Source organism: Littorina saxatilis, linkage group LG11, assembly GCF_037325665.1.
Source record: "Littorina saxatilis isolate snail1 linkage group LG11, US_GU_Lsax_2.0, whole genome shotgun sequence".
NCBI classification, from domain to species: domain Eukaryota; kingdom Metazoa; phylum Mollusca; class Gastropoda; order Littorinimorpha; family Littorinidae; genus Littorina; species Littorina saxatilis.
Window position 1 is genome coordinate 5,650,554 of NC_090255.1, and position 16,035 is coordinate 5,666,588.

Below are 16,035 nucleotides of genomic sequence, written 5' to 3' on the forward strand. Positions count from 1 at the left end.
AAGATCATACTTTTAGGGATCACTTCAAAAGTATGTTCTGCCGAGACGTCAGGTAAAACTGACAGGATCGTAACCCGCGAGGACGAGAAGCAGCCTCCCCTTCTGAGCGCGAAGCGGGCATGGCTGACTGCTGGCTCTAGCGGTTGGCTTGTGCCATTGATGAACGTTCCTCTCCTCCCTTCTGTGGGGAGTTGGAGGATGGGGTGGCATTCTGAGCGGTTACAGTTCCAATCAGCATTGTTTTTAAACTGTGACTATCCCCCTCCCTACTCTCTTATGGGATATATATCTGCTGTGTAATCCTTCCCAATAACTGTTCCCACTTCATCCCTTAATTTTTATCAAAATGTTTATATTTTTAATTTTCAGAGCTTGTTTTTAATCCTAGACCTAACTTTTAAAATCTAAATAATAAATTGACAGCTTATTTCACAAACATTCTTAAATCATAAAAGAATTCTTTTTTCATCAAGACAAGATCATAGAGCACAATTCGAAGTTTTGAAAGTTTAAAAAAAGCGGAAAAGCCCGGAAGCAGGGTCCCGCAAGGTCGTGGTTCTCGTAGCAGACGACGGTAATGCCTATCGCCAGTCCTCAACAGTCTAAAGCCATCGCTTAAGATTTCGTGTGAATCACAGCCGTTTGGTGCGTTTAGATTGAGAGGTACATAATGACGTGCTTTTGCAGATAAGTTTACAGCGAGTCGCATTGGAAATCACAAACTGACGACTACATTGTGAAAAAAAGGAAACTGGATCACACGGGTTCACGATGGCTCAGGGGTAAGATAAACCACGCAAAAATAAATTCTTTAATAAGCTCTTTACGAAGGGCACATAAGATGTTCTCAAGCGGTGAGTGTTTAAATGAAAGGGTGTTTGTACTGTGTGTAAAAGCCTGACAGTATCTGTGATGGTTTACGGGAGGCTTACTGTGCCCCCTTAAACAAAAAATCATACAAAAATCCCTGCGCTTAGAACTGCACCCACGGAATACGCGCGATATAAGCCTCATATTGATGGATATTGATTGATTGATTAAACTTACTTCCCAAGATCTGAAACACAAGTCTTAAAAAGGCCGGGCGAAGGTCTTAAAATGAAAGTACATTCAGTTCAGGGGTTATAACTCATAACTCATAACATTTTATTGATCCAACAAAGGAAATTAAATTGGTCATCAGCACATATAGGTCATTCATTAATAATTATAAAAGAATAAGAGAAGAAAATTCATAAAACCCATGATAACAAAAAAATATCTAAAGTAATATATGTACAACTACAATACCCTTTTTACTTGCACACTTGACACACCGACACACCAACACACATGCATACATACCTACATACATACCTACATACATACATACATACATACATACATACATACATACATACATACATACATACATACATACATACATTCCATGTTAAAGTGTTTATGAACATCACAGTAATTATATCATTGTTTGGATTAACAGATAAGTTTTTATGTAAATGATGATAACAACAATCCATAATTAACGCTATTGCACTACCAAAAGAAGAGACCAACCAAACACATAAAACCAATCACAGTAATCATCATCAGTTATCACAGGTATCACAGTAGATTAGCCATCAGGTAGTTAGACTCAATTGGGCAAAATATAGTGTCAACACCATCACAACAGTGCTAAAGCTCATTATCACAGCACTAGTTATGATCAAAGGTCAAACAGTCATCAAATCATATTAAATATATCACTAAGAGGTACATTTAAAAGGCATCACTGATAGTCTGTGGCCAGGACAATGGCTCGGTTGCTGTTAAAATATCTCACAGCTGCAGGAAGAAAAGAACGCCGAAAACGCTCCGTTCGACACCTAGGCATGAGAAACCGAGCGTTCCGTGTGATGCGGAGATCCATCAGTGCGTCGTGGAGGGGATGCCCTAGGTCGAACAGAATAGCTCTGGACTTACTGGCAAGCCTTCTTTCAACAAGGACTTCAAGGGTGTCAAGGCTCTGGCCTACAAGTAGAACTCGCTTTCTTTATCAGCCTGTTCAGCCTGCCAGTGTCCCTTGCAGTGGCATTCCCTCCCCAACACACTGATGCAAACACCATCACACTGCACACCATACTCTGATAAAACATGTACAGCATCTTGTTACACACATGAAATGATCTCAGCTTGCGCAGGAAAAACAATCTTGACTGCGTCTTCTTAAAAACAGCATCAACATGATTAAACCAGCTTAGCTTGTTATCTAGAACTACACCTATGAACACTGAGAACATCAGAAAAACTCAAAGGGGAAGTCTGTACTCAGTGTTTACTGCGCAGCCATTAAATTGATGATGATCATAATGGGTTGTTTTTGTATCGCCCTCACCATTAAACCATCGGGGGCATAATTATTCCATGGTGTTACTCCGACTTGAACATGGAATCACGCATGCAGTGCAGGCCGTAAAAAAACACATTTTTTCTTGTTTATGTCCTGTTTTCTTTATTTCATACCCATATAATTATGACCACACAAAAAATAAATGAAGTCAGTCACCATTTACCTTCATTTTAACATCTTAGTTTGTGAAGTTTCCATAGCCAACGACAGGACACGGTCTTGCTGACTCGTTTGACCGCCAAGGCGTATATTTCCTTGGACTTCGCTAGAAAGACATTTCCAGGAAGGGGAAGTCACTACTATTTTGTTTCCGGGACAAACGCTGCATTTTCACCCTCTTCTTCTTTCTTCAGACTGCCGCCTTCATCAAAGTGAAGATTCTGCAGAACAATGAACACATGATTGTGCCACAAAGGCAATGCCAAAACGAAGATCACTAATGGAATGAAACTCTTAAGGTAACTGTAAGGTAATACAGCACGTGGTGCGAGCAAGAAAATCCATGAAAAAGCCACCTGTGACCTGGTCGTACGAGGGTTACGCGACAACAGTAATTTATCAGTAATGTTGAAGTTTGTTCGGAAATAACTCACTGACAGTGACAGTGTCAGGTTTGGATGGGTTGGAAAAGAGTAAATGAGCCTGTGCCAAAACGCGACAACAGTAATTTATCAGTAATGTTGAAGTTTGTTCGGAAATAACTGTCACTGACTGTGACAGTGTCAGGTTTGGATGGGTTGGGAAAGAGTAAACGAAGTGGATTCACAGCGCGCGGGGCGTTGTGCAGCATTGCGATTTACAACGCGCGGCGCTACGAGGAGCGCTGCGATTCACGACGCGCGATGTATTCTGCCAATACATTTCCTTCACAATGGCAAAGTTTACAACAGCTACATCTATCTGATCTATTTGAGAAATAAAACTGTCAATAAAACGAAAAACAGAGCTCCATTCTCTCTCTCTCACTCTTTCAACTGAATTCACCATATATCGCTGCGCCGATATAAAAACGTGGACAATCGCCATTGCGGTCAATGCTCCTGCGCCAATCTTGGACTTACAAAATGCGACCCTTTGACCGATCGAACCATGGGTTAGGGTTAGGATTAGGGTTAGGGTTAGGTTGTTCACGACCTGATTAATCTCCCCATGTTAGCGCATGCGCATTGACCGCAATGAGAAGGATTGTTCAGGCAGAGTTTTCCGAGTTCGTGACACCGGCCTTGAATACTTGGCAGTCATATCACTACATGTCATTGCAATGGCTTCTACTATATTCCCCCCGCGGGTTAGGGGGAAGAATTTACCCGATGCTCCCCAGCATGTCGTTGGAGGCGACTAACGGATTCTGTTTCTCCTTTTACCCTTGTTAGGTGTTTCTTGTATAGAATATAGTCAATGTTTGTAAAGATTTTGGTCAAGCAGTATGTAAGAGATGTTAAGTCCTTTGTACTGGAAACTTGCATTCTCCCAGTAAGGTCATATATTGTGCTACGTTGCGGGCCCCTGGAGCAATTTTTTTATTGGTGCTTTTGTGAACGGGAAACAATTAACAAGTGGCTCTATCCCATCTCCCCCCCTTCCCTCCGTCGCGATATAACCTTGAATGGTTGAAAACGACGTTAAACACCAAATAAAGAAAGAAAGAAAGCTTCTACTATATATGGAAAGGAGCTGAGTTTTTAAACTGGGATGACGTTTTTAAACAATTATCCGAGTACAGTGCCGCGGAACTGTTAATCGGTGTCACACCAGTTAACACTTCAGCAGCCATTTTGGAATTCGCGCATGCGCAGATCGCTTTTTCATTGGGTTTTTTTTCCGGTTGATTTGAACGCGTATATTCAGTCTGCAGAAAGTGCAATTTTGTAGTCTTGTAGCCCTGAAGTTGCTTTTGAGTGTCCAAAGAAAGAGTGTAAAATGTTGCTGATAATCATGCATGTACAAAAATAAAGTGCGTCAACAATCTGCGCTGGTGAGAGCAATAGCCGCGCTCTGGGAATCGCTGCGCTGCACAACGCGCCGCGCTCTGTGAATCGCCGCGCTGCACAGCGCGCCGCGCTCTGTGAATCGCTTGCCAAGAGTAAATGAGCCTGTGCCAAAACGTGGTCAGCAAGAAGATACCTACCTTTCAAGAATAATTTCTCTTTATGAAAGCACCAAGTTACTAAGAGCACCACTCCTTCTTAAAGTAAACCCCTCAGAGAGATAGTACAGATAATTTAATCAGTTTTTATCAATTGGAAGGTCTTGAAAAGGTTATTAGAATGCCCCAAAATGACAAAATCCAACACTTTCAAAGTGGGACATTTGACACATAGCTACTTCATTGTTTTGTAAGAGCATGTATGCTCATTGGAAATTAAATTTCTTGATTGTATTTCTATGAGTGTATAATGAGGATTTGCTCCAATGAGTTTGCACCCAAAACATGTTTGAATATTTATGAAAAATGTGAGTTTTAAAAGTGGCGTGTCAACTGTAACGGTTCATGTCCTAAATTTCTCAAATTTAAGACTGCAATTTTCTTATTGAGTCACTTGAGAAAAAGTGACTCTATGTAATCGGTCAGTGTTAGTCTGTCCGGCCGGCCGGCCGTCCATAGACACCACCTTAACGTTGGACTTTTTTCGGAAACTATCAAAGCGATCGGGCTCATATTTTGTTTAGTCGTGACCTCCAATGACCTCTACACTTTAACGATGGTTTCGTTGACCTTTGACCTTTTTCAAGGTCACAGGTCAGCGTCAAAGGAAAAATTAGACATTTTATATCTTTGACAAAGTTCATCGGATGTGATTGAAACTTTGTAGGATTATTCTTTACATCAAAGTATTTACATCTGTAGCCTTTTACGAACGTTATCAGAAAAACAAGGGAGATAACTAGCCTTTTCTGTTCGGCAACACACAACTTAACGTTGGGCTTTTCTCGGAAACTATAAAAGTGACCGGGCTCAAATTTTATGTGAACGTGACTCATTGTGTTGTGAATAGCAATTTCTTCCTGTCCATCTCTCATATAATATTCAGAACTGCGAAAGTGACTCGATCGAGCGTTTGCTCTTCTTATTTAATTATATATTTGATAGCTTTCGGTGCATTAACATCAAGAAAAGAGCCTTTACATTGAAGCCTCATGACAAAAGAAAAACTCAGATGTCATTTCTATGTAACTCTTATTTTTGAAATTTCAAATATTTTATAATTACTGTGTCTTTTTGTTACGATTGACCATTTCCTTATAAAATTCACAATTTGTTTCCTCTCTTTTGAATTACAGTTTAAAATGATAGCTTTTATTCACACCTGCCTGAGCAAAACTTAGTTGAAGGGCATATGTAGTTATTTTAGGCTACAAAATAAAATTCCCGCAGTGGGGCACTGCGGTTATGAAATTAAAAGCCCCTCCTGTTTTTGGAACCGCAGGAGCTTTCTAGTTTGCTGTTAGGTAGATTTTTGGTTCCTCTTTCCTGTCATGCTCTCTTTTTCTTCATGAATTCTTTTCTTTTTTCTGCCTTCTTGCTCATTCACCTGTATTTTTTCCAAAAATCTCTTCTCTTGCCGCTTGTCTCGCGATTCATGTATAGTTTAATCTGTTAGTGTTCTGATGTAAGTCCAGCAGTAGATAGGTTAAGCCTATTTTAACATACTGGAAACTGGTAATCTTCCAGTAGGTATTAATTTAGTTTTACTAAAGCCTGCTGGGACACAAGTAATGGGTTAGTGCATTTGTAAACAGGAATCGCTTGACAAGTGGCCCCCTTCATCCCCCCCTTCCTCGTCCTGATATGGCTCTGCGTAGTCGGCTGGACGTTAAGCAACAAATAAACAAACAAATACAAAATAAAATATTTGTACTGTGTCCTCTTTACAGAACCGTTACGATTGACATACTGTGTCTTCAGCAGGCCGTTACGATTGACACACAAAAGTCTAAAAATCACCCAAAGCAGCATGTGTCTTGCTTCCCCTTTTGCACAGTTCCTGTGGTTGGTATTCTTAATGATAATTGAGAAAGATTTCAATGTGTCTTGATCTGATGTCTTGTCACAGCAGTTATTCATTGTTTGGGACATTTTTAATGTCTTCCGGGACATTTTACAGTTGACACACAAAATTTGAAAACTCATCCTGTGTATGTTTCTCCTGGCTCATTTTGTATTCAAACAATAAGTATGAGTTACTTATTACTAATTTTGTCCAAAATTACATTTTTTTTAAAAAATAAGTGAACAATATGCTTTGAAAAAATGTCATGTCTCGTTACGTCGGTGACACACAAATATGAGTATCTTAGTAATTAGAATAGAAATCCAACTAAGTTTGGATACCAAAACATTTACAATGCCATAAATACAACATAGCTTCTTAAACTTTTGCTCTGAAACTATTTTTGCGTTTGTGAGAAGAAAATGTTGACTTGTTATGTGTCAATCGTAACGGAAGACACAGTGGTTACGTCCTTTTTTTAGTCACAGCAGTCTCAGCTATGTGTGCAATAGCAATATATCCTTAGCTTACAATGCATGTACATGTATGTATAAAAATGTGATTTTGAGCCATTTAACATTTTTTAAGAACAAAATATTAAGCATAGTACTGTGTCCTGCGTTACAGTTGACACACATAAATATCAAGCTTTGTCCTGGCATTATCAAAAAGGTATGCTACCAGTTATCTTTTAACTGTCAAAAACAGAATCCTAAAACAGTCAACATGATTATATTAAATTTGCAAAGCTCTGTTTGCATTCTGAATTTTGCATGTGAATGTCCCATTTCAAGGATCACATTTTGGCACAGGCTCAGCTATGAATCCACTGCAATTTGAGCCTCCAATTTTGCAGAACCTGATCTTGAAAGCATAGCAAGCCAACTTATATACCTTTGAAGCTACAGAGTGAACTAAAGTTTGAACAGATGCTTTTCATTTATAAATTATATAGGTTTAAAACCGGCACGGTTGGCCTAGTGGTAAGGCGTCCGCACCGTGATCGGGAGGTCGTGGGTTCGAACCCTGGCCGGGTCATACCTAAGACTTTAAAATTGGCAATCCAGTGGCTGCTCTGCCTGGCGTCTGGCATTATGGGGTTAGTGCTGGGACTGGTTGGTCCGGTGTCAGAATAATGTGACTGGGTGAGACATGAAGCCTGTGCTGCGACTTCTGTCTTGTGTGTGGCGCACGTTATATGTCAAAGCAGCACCGCCCTGATATGGCCCTTCGTGGTCGGCTGGGTGTTAAGCAAACAAACAAACAAATACGCACATAGACAGACGGACACACACACCTTTACAAACAAACACATATACATACTCATACACACACAAATATACACACAAACTCATGCACACACACATTTACACACACACTCTCTCTCTCTCTCTCTCTCTCTCTCTCTCTCTCTCTCTCTCTCTCTCTCTCTCTCTCTCTCTCTCTTTCTTACACTCACACACACACACACATGAGTACAGACTCATGCACACGCACACAAACAGTAACACAAACAGTAACACAAACAGTAACACAAACAGTAACACAAACACGTGCACAAAATGAACACACACACACACACCGCGTGAGAAAAAAAGACTACAGGGAGGCATGACGTCATGATGCATTAATTGACGTCAAAGACTTTCGACCGTGATGTAATCTTCTTACGCGAGCTTTATCTATAGACTTGGAAACTACGGAATTTCTACCCGTCCAAAGCAGCCTTGGGTGGCGTTTGCTTAAAAAATGGGGGCGCCTATTGCACCCACCGTATTTTTGTTAGTATGGTCCCAATTTTTTGGTGAACTTCCATCTTCAACTGTAGCCCCTAGCCGGGCACAAAGAATCCTTTAACATGTATTATCGGTATGAAAGTTTCTCAAGTTGATTACAGTATAGCGTTTGTGGGATACCTCTAGCTTCGCCGGGATAAGTATATTCATCCATAATTAAGATACACATTACGGGAATACACACAATCAACCTAATGTTTACATATCAAATATTCACATACATTACAATCCACATTGACTAATAATTCTTCGAGGATTCGCACCTACACACAAACAATGTAGTCCAAAGATGATGTCCTGAATATGTTGAACTTGAAAGAATCCTCTAATCGCTTGTCGATGACAAATACACAATAATGATAAATACAAAGTCGGGTCTCAAATATGCCCCACGCAGCAGATCACCATCGGCTACACTGCCAAAGAAACTATGTAGAATAAAATGATACCAAGACTTGACCAAACAAGTGCACTCTAGGGGGCGCGGTCCCCCCACGGCCGTCTGGCTACATGCTAGCACCGGTCTCCCTCGTGGTGGCAGCAAAACCCTCCGGGTTATTTCATCACCTCCAGACCCTAAAATAAAACTAGGAGACTAAAAAGGCTATGCTCCCACAAATACAATATCGTTAATTAGAAAAAAACACAGTAAACACCAAGTTCCAAAGACTTTCGGGCCACGCCCTTCTTCAGTGAAATGAATGTAAGCAAACAATATCAATATCAAATACAAATATCACATAATATACATAATTAATTTGTTAATTGAAACAAATACAATATCGAATAACTCAATTGATAAGCTATTTCCATTCTTACACGGACATACGTAAGTAGACTGCCGATGACACAAGTATGATATCAACAAAACCCAGAACATCTTCTAAGATACCAAACAATGATGAACAGTTACAAAAATGTAAAGCGGTCTTTTAAACGATGGCATACACAAAAGAATTACCTTTATGTTCAACAATAAAACCGTTTGCTCACCCAGGTCCTTGGTCCAAGGGTCTTGTCTAGTTGAGCCTGTGTATTATACATCCAGCGATGTTACCCCAACAGAACCTGGTACAACAGGCAGACTGACTAGTTAAACTCTAGACATAGCGCAGGTAAAAAGAAGCTCGCACACACGCACATGAAACCCAAGTTTTACGTGGATTTAGCTACATACCCTATATATATATACGGCAGTAATGCTGTTTCAGCAGGGCTGTTACTATAGAGCTGTGACAGTGCAGTAATAAATTCTTGACAATTTGTTAGTGTGACTTGAATAGATATCTTATGTGAATGTGTCTACCAGGTAACAACAACTCTGCCAGGGGAGGACAACTCACCAGGGTAAGACAACTCTACCAGGGGAAGACGACCTGACATATCAGGATGAAGAGGAAGCGGCCGTCTACTGTTGTGGTGAAGATCGAGTATGAAATTGTTGAAGAGCCGTCTGCAGCCTCTGATGGGATGGACAGGATGCCAAGCAGTAAGTGTGTTGTGCGGAGAGTGATCTTGTAAAGGGATGGCAAAATCATCCGCCCGATCGCCAGGGGCAAGTAAAACGCTGGGCTAGTTGAAACCGTCTGGTAGCTTGCATGACTCTTCGGTTGTACTTTCAAGTTTCTTGAAGACCGGTAACCCCCCGCGGGTTAGGGGGAGTCCCATATTGGTTGGGACTAGAAAGAATTTACCCGATGCTACCCAGCATGTCGTAAGAGGCGACTAACGGTTCTGTTTCTTCTCTTCTTTTGTCTTATTTCTGCCTTACCAGTCCTTTCACCTATATTTCCTTCCAAGAAAACTCTCCCTACTATTCCCTGCAGTTTTCCAATTCTTTTCTTGTTGTCTTATTTCTACCTGACTGGATCCATCACCTTTATTTCACTTGCCAAAAGTCTTCTTTTCCACATCCTTATTTCTCTGCACCCCGCATGTCGTATGAGGCGACTAACGGATCCTTTTACCCTTGTTAAGTGGTTCTTGTATAGAATATAGTCAATGTTTGTAAAGATTTTTAGTCAAGCAGTATGTAAGAAATGTTTAGTCCTTTGAACTGGAAACTTGCATTCTCCCAGTAAGGTCATATATTGTACTACGTTGCAAGACCCTGGAGCAATTTTTTGATTAGTGCTTTTGTGAACAAGAAACACTTAACAAGTGGCTCTATCTCATCTCCCCCTCCTTTCCCCTATCCCATCTCCCCCCTTTCCCTCGTCGCGATATAACCTTCATGGTTGAAAACGACGTTAAACACCAAATAAAGAAAGAAAGAAAGAAGACCGGTACAGAGAAAGGAGGAAAATAAACAGAGGCAGAAAGAGAAAAGAGATCAATCACTCCTAGAACACTGGAGAGTAAATACTGATAACCGGCGGGGAGGGGGGGGGGGGGTGGGAGGGGGAGTGGTGGGAGTTCGATGGGGAGATAATGTGACGGCGACAATCCTAAATTTTCTGTGTGGAATGCACCGGGCCAGCACCATTTCTGGCGGGCTAGTGACTTTTTTGAAGTTGCTCGCCTGGTTGGAGAGTTACATTTATTGAGATTTGTGCATCCCCGTTGTACGTTCAATATTGATTACTTGATACATGCTCTTGATGTGAAGATTCAAGGCTGTCTTCCTCCCTTTTAAGACTTTGCTTATTCAGATGTTTAGTTCATAACTTCTGTAACTTTACCTCCATTTTAAGACTCTTTTGTTTGTATGACCTGATTTTCTCAAATATTTAATGTTGAAGGTCTTAATATGTTGCATAAGCCTGATTAGGATCAAGTTTGGATCAACAAATAGGAAATCTGCGTGCTATGCAGCACAGCGCAACCACTACCGCGCTTAACAGGCTCGTCAATTTTACTGCCTTTTGTACGAGCGGCGGAGTACGGTCATTGTTTGACTCAAAACTTGACTAAATGTTTTAACATAGAGGGGGAATCGAGACGTTAATTAATTTTTAAGCCACCAAGCTGAAATGCAATACCGAAGTCCGGCCTTCGTCGAGGATTGCTTAGTCAAAATTTCAATCAATTTGATTGAAAAATGAGGGTGTGACAGTGCCGCCTCAACTTTTACAAAATGACGTCATCAAAGGTATTTATCGAAAAAAAGAAAAAAAACGTCCGGGGATATTATTCCAAGGAACTCTCATGTAAAATTTCATAAAGATCGGTCCAGTAGTTTGGTCTGAATCGCTCTACACACACACACACACACACACACACACGTACACACACGTACACACACACACACACACACACACACACACACACATACACCACGACCCTCGTCTCGATTCCCCCTCTATGTTAAAACATTTAGTCAAAACTTGACTAAATGTAAAAAGAGAAAGAGACAGACAGACAGACAGACAGAGACAGACAGAGACAGACAGAGAAGAGGCGGGATAGAATTAATTGAAAGGAGAGGTATCCTTGTCTAATTGCTGTAGAACCATACCCCATGCAAAGTCAGACTTCAAACTCTTTGAATAAAACAGGAGAAAACCATCTGGGAAGACAACTTAAGCCTACTTGTTTTTGACTCACACAAACGCATATACGAACAAACAAATAAGCAAACAAACTAACGAACGAACAAACAAAAAGTTATGCAAACAGGTAACCCTACCTTTTGTATTCTCTCATTAAAACAAGTGTTAGTTTTGTTTTGTTAAATTGCTATTCGTAAGATACATTTAAAAGTGTATAACGATTTTAGCACGAAGCACCTGCTTTTTTCCTGAGTGGCACATCTGAAATTTCAAGAAATAAAGAGTACATATTTTCAACAGGTTTTACATAAGTTCAGATCTTTGAAATGACATTGTGTAAGGAAACTGGACGAAGACACACTTATCTAAATGTTTGCTCTTCAGTAAGATTTTAAACAGGGATGGTATTGCACCAGAAAAGCCACAGTCGCATGTTGTTGCATGAACAACATGAATTATGGGTTATTCATAAGTCGAATTAGGAGTATTAAAATACTAATCGCACACAATTTCCACCAAAAATCACAAACGTCATGAAAAGCGTACGAATGGAAACAATTTGATGAAAGTGGTACGAACGGACACATTTTCCCGTCAAAATCAGTACGAACGGACACAAAACTGTTTTATGACAAGACAACAACCATGCAACACAAATATCCTCCAACATGCTAAAGGTAGATAATCAATGAAACACAAGCCTTATGACCAGTCAAGTTCATTTTTACTGGACTGATAAATCAACATAGGTAAAGGTTTTGGCATAAAATGGGCACGGATTGGCGGAAGATAAGCATGACTAAGGGAGGGTAACCGCTTTATTGTGAAATTCCATCCCTCCAAAAGCTGGGCCCAGTTTGACTGGCAACAACGGGTCTGAGATCCACTGCAAACCTTCATTTGCCCCTGAGTCAGCATGGTCGGGGTGTGAAACCATTACCATGTGCTTGCTTTCCGGCACCCATGCTGCTGTTTTGCGGGGCTTTGCTACCAGCCCCAGGCCTCAGATCTGGAGGGAGCAGGGTCCAGAACCGGCCACGGGATATCCCATCCCGTGGTTATGCTTGCCACATCCCGTGGTTCACTTGGGCTCACCTGTGGACCCTGGGTAAGTCCGGTAACAATCTAGCAAAATACAGCAGAATGCAGTGTCCCCCTTTGCCATGCTTATCTCCCGCCAACTGTACCAGGTGACAAGAAATGCAACAAATAATAGTTTAAAAATTGTGAAATATGCAAACTCCTAGACATAGCCTACCGTGCCTTCATAAACATAAATTCCCTGCATATTTGGCAGATATGTGTACAACAACGTTAACATCTCTAGCATCTGTTGACAAATGTGTAAAATACTGCTTACAACTAAGTACGTCAAACACATTTTTTGACCCAAAATTCAATGATTACTAAATGTGTAAAATACTACTTTCGACTTCTTTCATCAAACAAATTTTTTACCCAAAATTCAATGGTTAATGAAAAAGTGGGGATGGAGGGTGGGTTTTTTCCTTCAGCTTCTGTTGTCTATTGTTCTCGGAAATGTAGATCGAATGGAATAGAACGCCAACTGAATAGCGATAAGCCGTTTGAGAATGACTTGTTTGCTTAAGCCCTTCTCAAACGGCTCACTTGCAGGTTGCTTTCGCTTTATATTAACTCATTTATAGCTAAGGCCGAAATGTATTTATGACAAGACTAACAACCATGCAAACAAATATCCTCCAACATGCTAAAGGGAGATAATCAATGAAACACAAGCCTTATGACCAGTCAAGTTCATTTTTACTGGACTGATAAATCAACATAGGTAAAGGTTTTGGCATAAAATGGGCATGGATTGGCAGAAGATAAGCATGGCTAAGGGGGGGTAACTGCTTTATTGTGAAATTCCATCCCTCCAAAAGCTGGGCCCAGTTTGACTGGCAACAACGGGTCGGAGATCCACTGCAAACCTTCATTTGCCCCTGAGTCAGCATGGTCGGGGTGTGAAACCATTACCATGTGCTTGCTTTCCGGCACCCATGCTGCTGTTTTGGGGGGCTTTGCTACCAGCCCCAGGCCTCAGATCTGGAGGGAGCGGGGTCCAGAACCGGCCACGGGATATCCCATCCCGTGGTTACGGTTGCCACATCCCGTGGTTCACTTGGGCTCACCTGTGGACCCTGCGTAAGTCCGGTAACAATCTACCAAAATACAGCAGAATGCAGTGTCCCCCTTTACCATGCTTATTTCCCGCCACTAACAGCTATGTATTAGGTGTTCCGCAAATCCGTATATTAGGGACGTTTAATTTAAGATAATGTTTGTGAGTTGCTGTGAGTTTTTCTTGGAATAGTTAATTTCCCCTATGGTTGAGGTGGACACCATCAGGGAGGAGGCAATCCATGCCAATGCTCTGGTGGTATATCACTTTGCCATTCTCCTTCAGGATTCGGCCCCTGGCCCTTCAATTGAGCCTTCGACGCGAGTTTTCCGCACCTTGCGGGGTATGGGCTTGCCGCCATGCCATGCGGGGTAGCTTGTCCGACCACACCAAGATCACCGCCGGATAGTATGCCTTGATGAAGCAGACAAGTTCGAGTTCCAGCAGCCACTGCTTTTGGTCTACCCCGGCGATATCGTTCGCGCCCACAGGACCAGGTTGCACGGTGGGGTGCCTCTGCTGGCACTGAGCGGCTTGGCAAGGGCCTGGGGAAACCCTAGACCCGGCTGTTTCGCGAGCCGCAACGGCAGGGGTAGGTCATGTCATGTCCTGTCCAGGTGCTGCTGCAGCCCGACGACGAGATTGGACCCCGAGATCATGATTCCTGGAACTCACATGAGAGAATGGATTTAAAACATCATCTAACACGCCTGAAATATACACTTAACTACCTCACTACTGCTGAATGTGTATACTGTCCGCCTTGGGGGTGAAACCCGTCCCCTTGCGAGGCACACACCCAGCCGTCAAGATAACTCTCTAGCATTATGGCCGGATTTAGATTAATTTTGCATTCAGCCGGATTCGGATTAATTTTGCCATCTGCAAAACCACAATCATGAGCCTGCAAGTTGCGACTATGTGCCAGCACTACCAGTTCAGCCCTGCTACCATGTTGTAAACCAAACAAAAACAAAAACTTGAGACTGAAACATAATTGTGCAAGGTGACAGCACTATTTGTTCAGCCCTGCTACCGTTGTAAACCAATCTGCAAAACAATCAAGCATGAGACTGACACTTAATTGTGCAAGGCGACAAGCACCACCTGTTCAGCCCTGATACCATTTTGTAAACAAATCTGCAAAAAAAAACAAAAAACATTGCACTGACACCTAATTGTGCAAGGCGACAAGCACATCTGTTCAGCCCAGATACCATTTTGTAAACAAATCTGAAAAAAAACCAAAAAACATTGCACTGACACCTAATTGTGCCAATGCGACAAGCACCATCTGTTCATTCCAGATACCATTTTGCAAACAAATCTGCAACAACAACAAAACATTGGACTGACACATAATTGTGCCAATGTGATCTGTTCAGCCCTGCTACCATGTTGTAAACCAATCTGCAAAAGCAAACATGAGACTGACACATAATTGTGCCAATGTGATCTGTTCAGCCCTGCTACCATGTTGTAAACCAATCTGCAAAAGCAAACATGAGACTGACACATAATTGTGCCAATGTGATCTGTTCAGCCCTGCTACCATGTTGTAAACCAATCTGCAAAAGCAAACATGAGACTGACACATAATTGTGCCAATGTGATCTGTTCAGCCCTGCTACCATGTTGTAAACCAATCTGCAAAAGCAAACATGAGACTGACACATAATTGTGCCAATGTGATCTGTTCAGCCCTGCTACCATGTTGTAAACCAATCTGCAAAAGCAAACATGAGACTGACACATAATTGTGCCAATGTGATCTGTTCAGCCCTGCTACCATGTTGTAAACCAATCTGCAAAAGCAAACATGAGACTGACACATAATTGTGCCAATGTGATCTGTTCAGCCCTGCTACCATGTTGTAAACCAATCTGCAAAAGCAAACATGAGACTGACACATAATTGTGCCAATGTGATCTGTTCAGCCCTGCTACCATGTTGTAAACCAATCTGCAAAAGCAAACATGAGACTGACACATAATTGTGCCAATGTGATCTGTTCAGCCCTGCTACCATGTTGTAAACCAATCTGCAAAAGCAAACATGAGACTGACACATAATTGTGCCAATGTGATCTGTTCAGCCCTGCTACCATGTTGTAAACCAATCTGCAAAAGCAAACATGAGACTGACACATAATTGTGCCAATGTGACAGCACTACTATTACTGCATAATCGCTTGCATTACATACTGCGGTGTTGTTACAT

The 16,035-nt window shown here is 41.5% G+C and overlaps 1 protein-coding gene and 1 non-coding gene across 4 annotated transcripts in view; both read left to right on the top strand.

Annotated features, from left to right (window-relative positions):
- Positions 1–220, top strand: LOC138980935 (small nucleolar RNA U3). The gene has a single exon (XR_011460502.1). It is a non-coding gene; the product is annotated as a small nucleolar RNA U3 (small nucleolar RNA).
- A 2,495-nt stretch (positions 221–2,715) lies between these two features.
- Positions 2,716–16,035, top strand: part of LOC138979621 (gastrula zinc finger protein XlCGF58.1-like) — a 57,972-nt gene continuing 44,652 nt past the window's right edge. For 2 of the 3 annotated variants that reach the window (XM_070352340.1, XM_070352342.1), the window contains exons 1-2: positions 2,716–2,850; positions 9,490–9,669. In XM_070352340.1, the coding sequence (XP_070208441.1) occupies positions 9,570–9,669 (100 nt within the window). In that variant the 5' untranslated portion in view covers positions 2,716–2,850; positions 9,490–9,569. Of the gene's footprint in view, positions 2,862–9,489; positions 9,670–16,035 lie in introns of all 3 variants that reach the window. The other variant, XM_070352341.1, reaches the window with a different exon arrangement.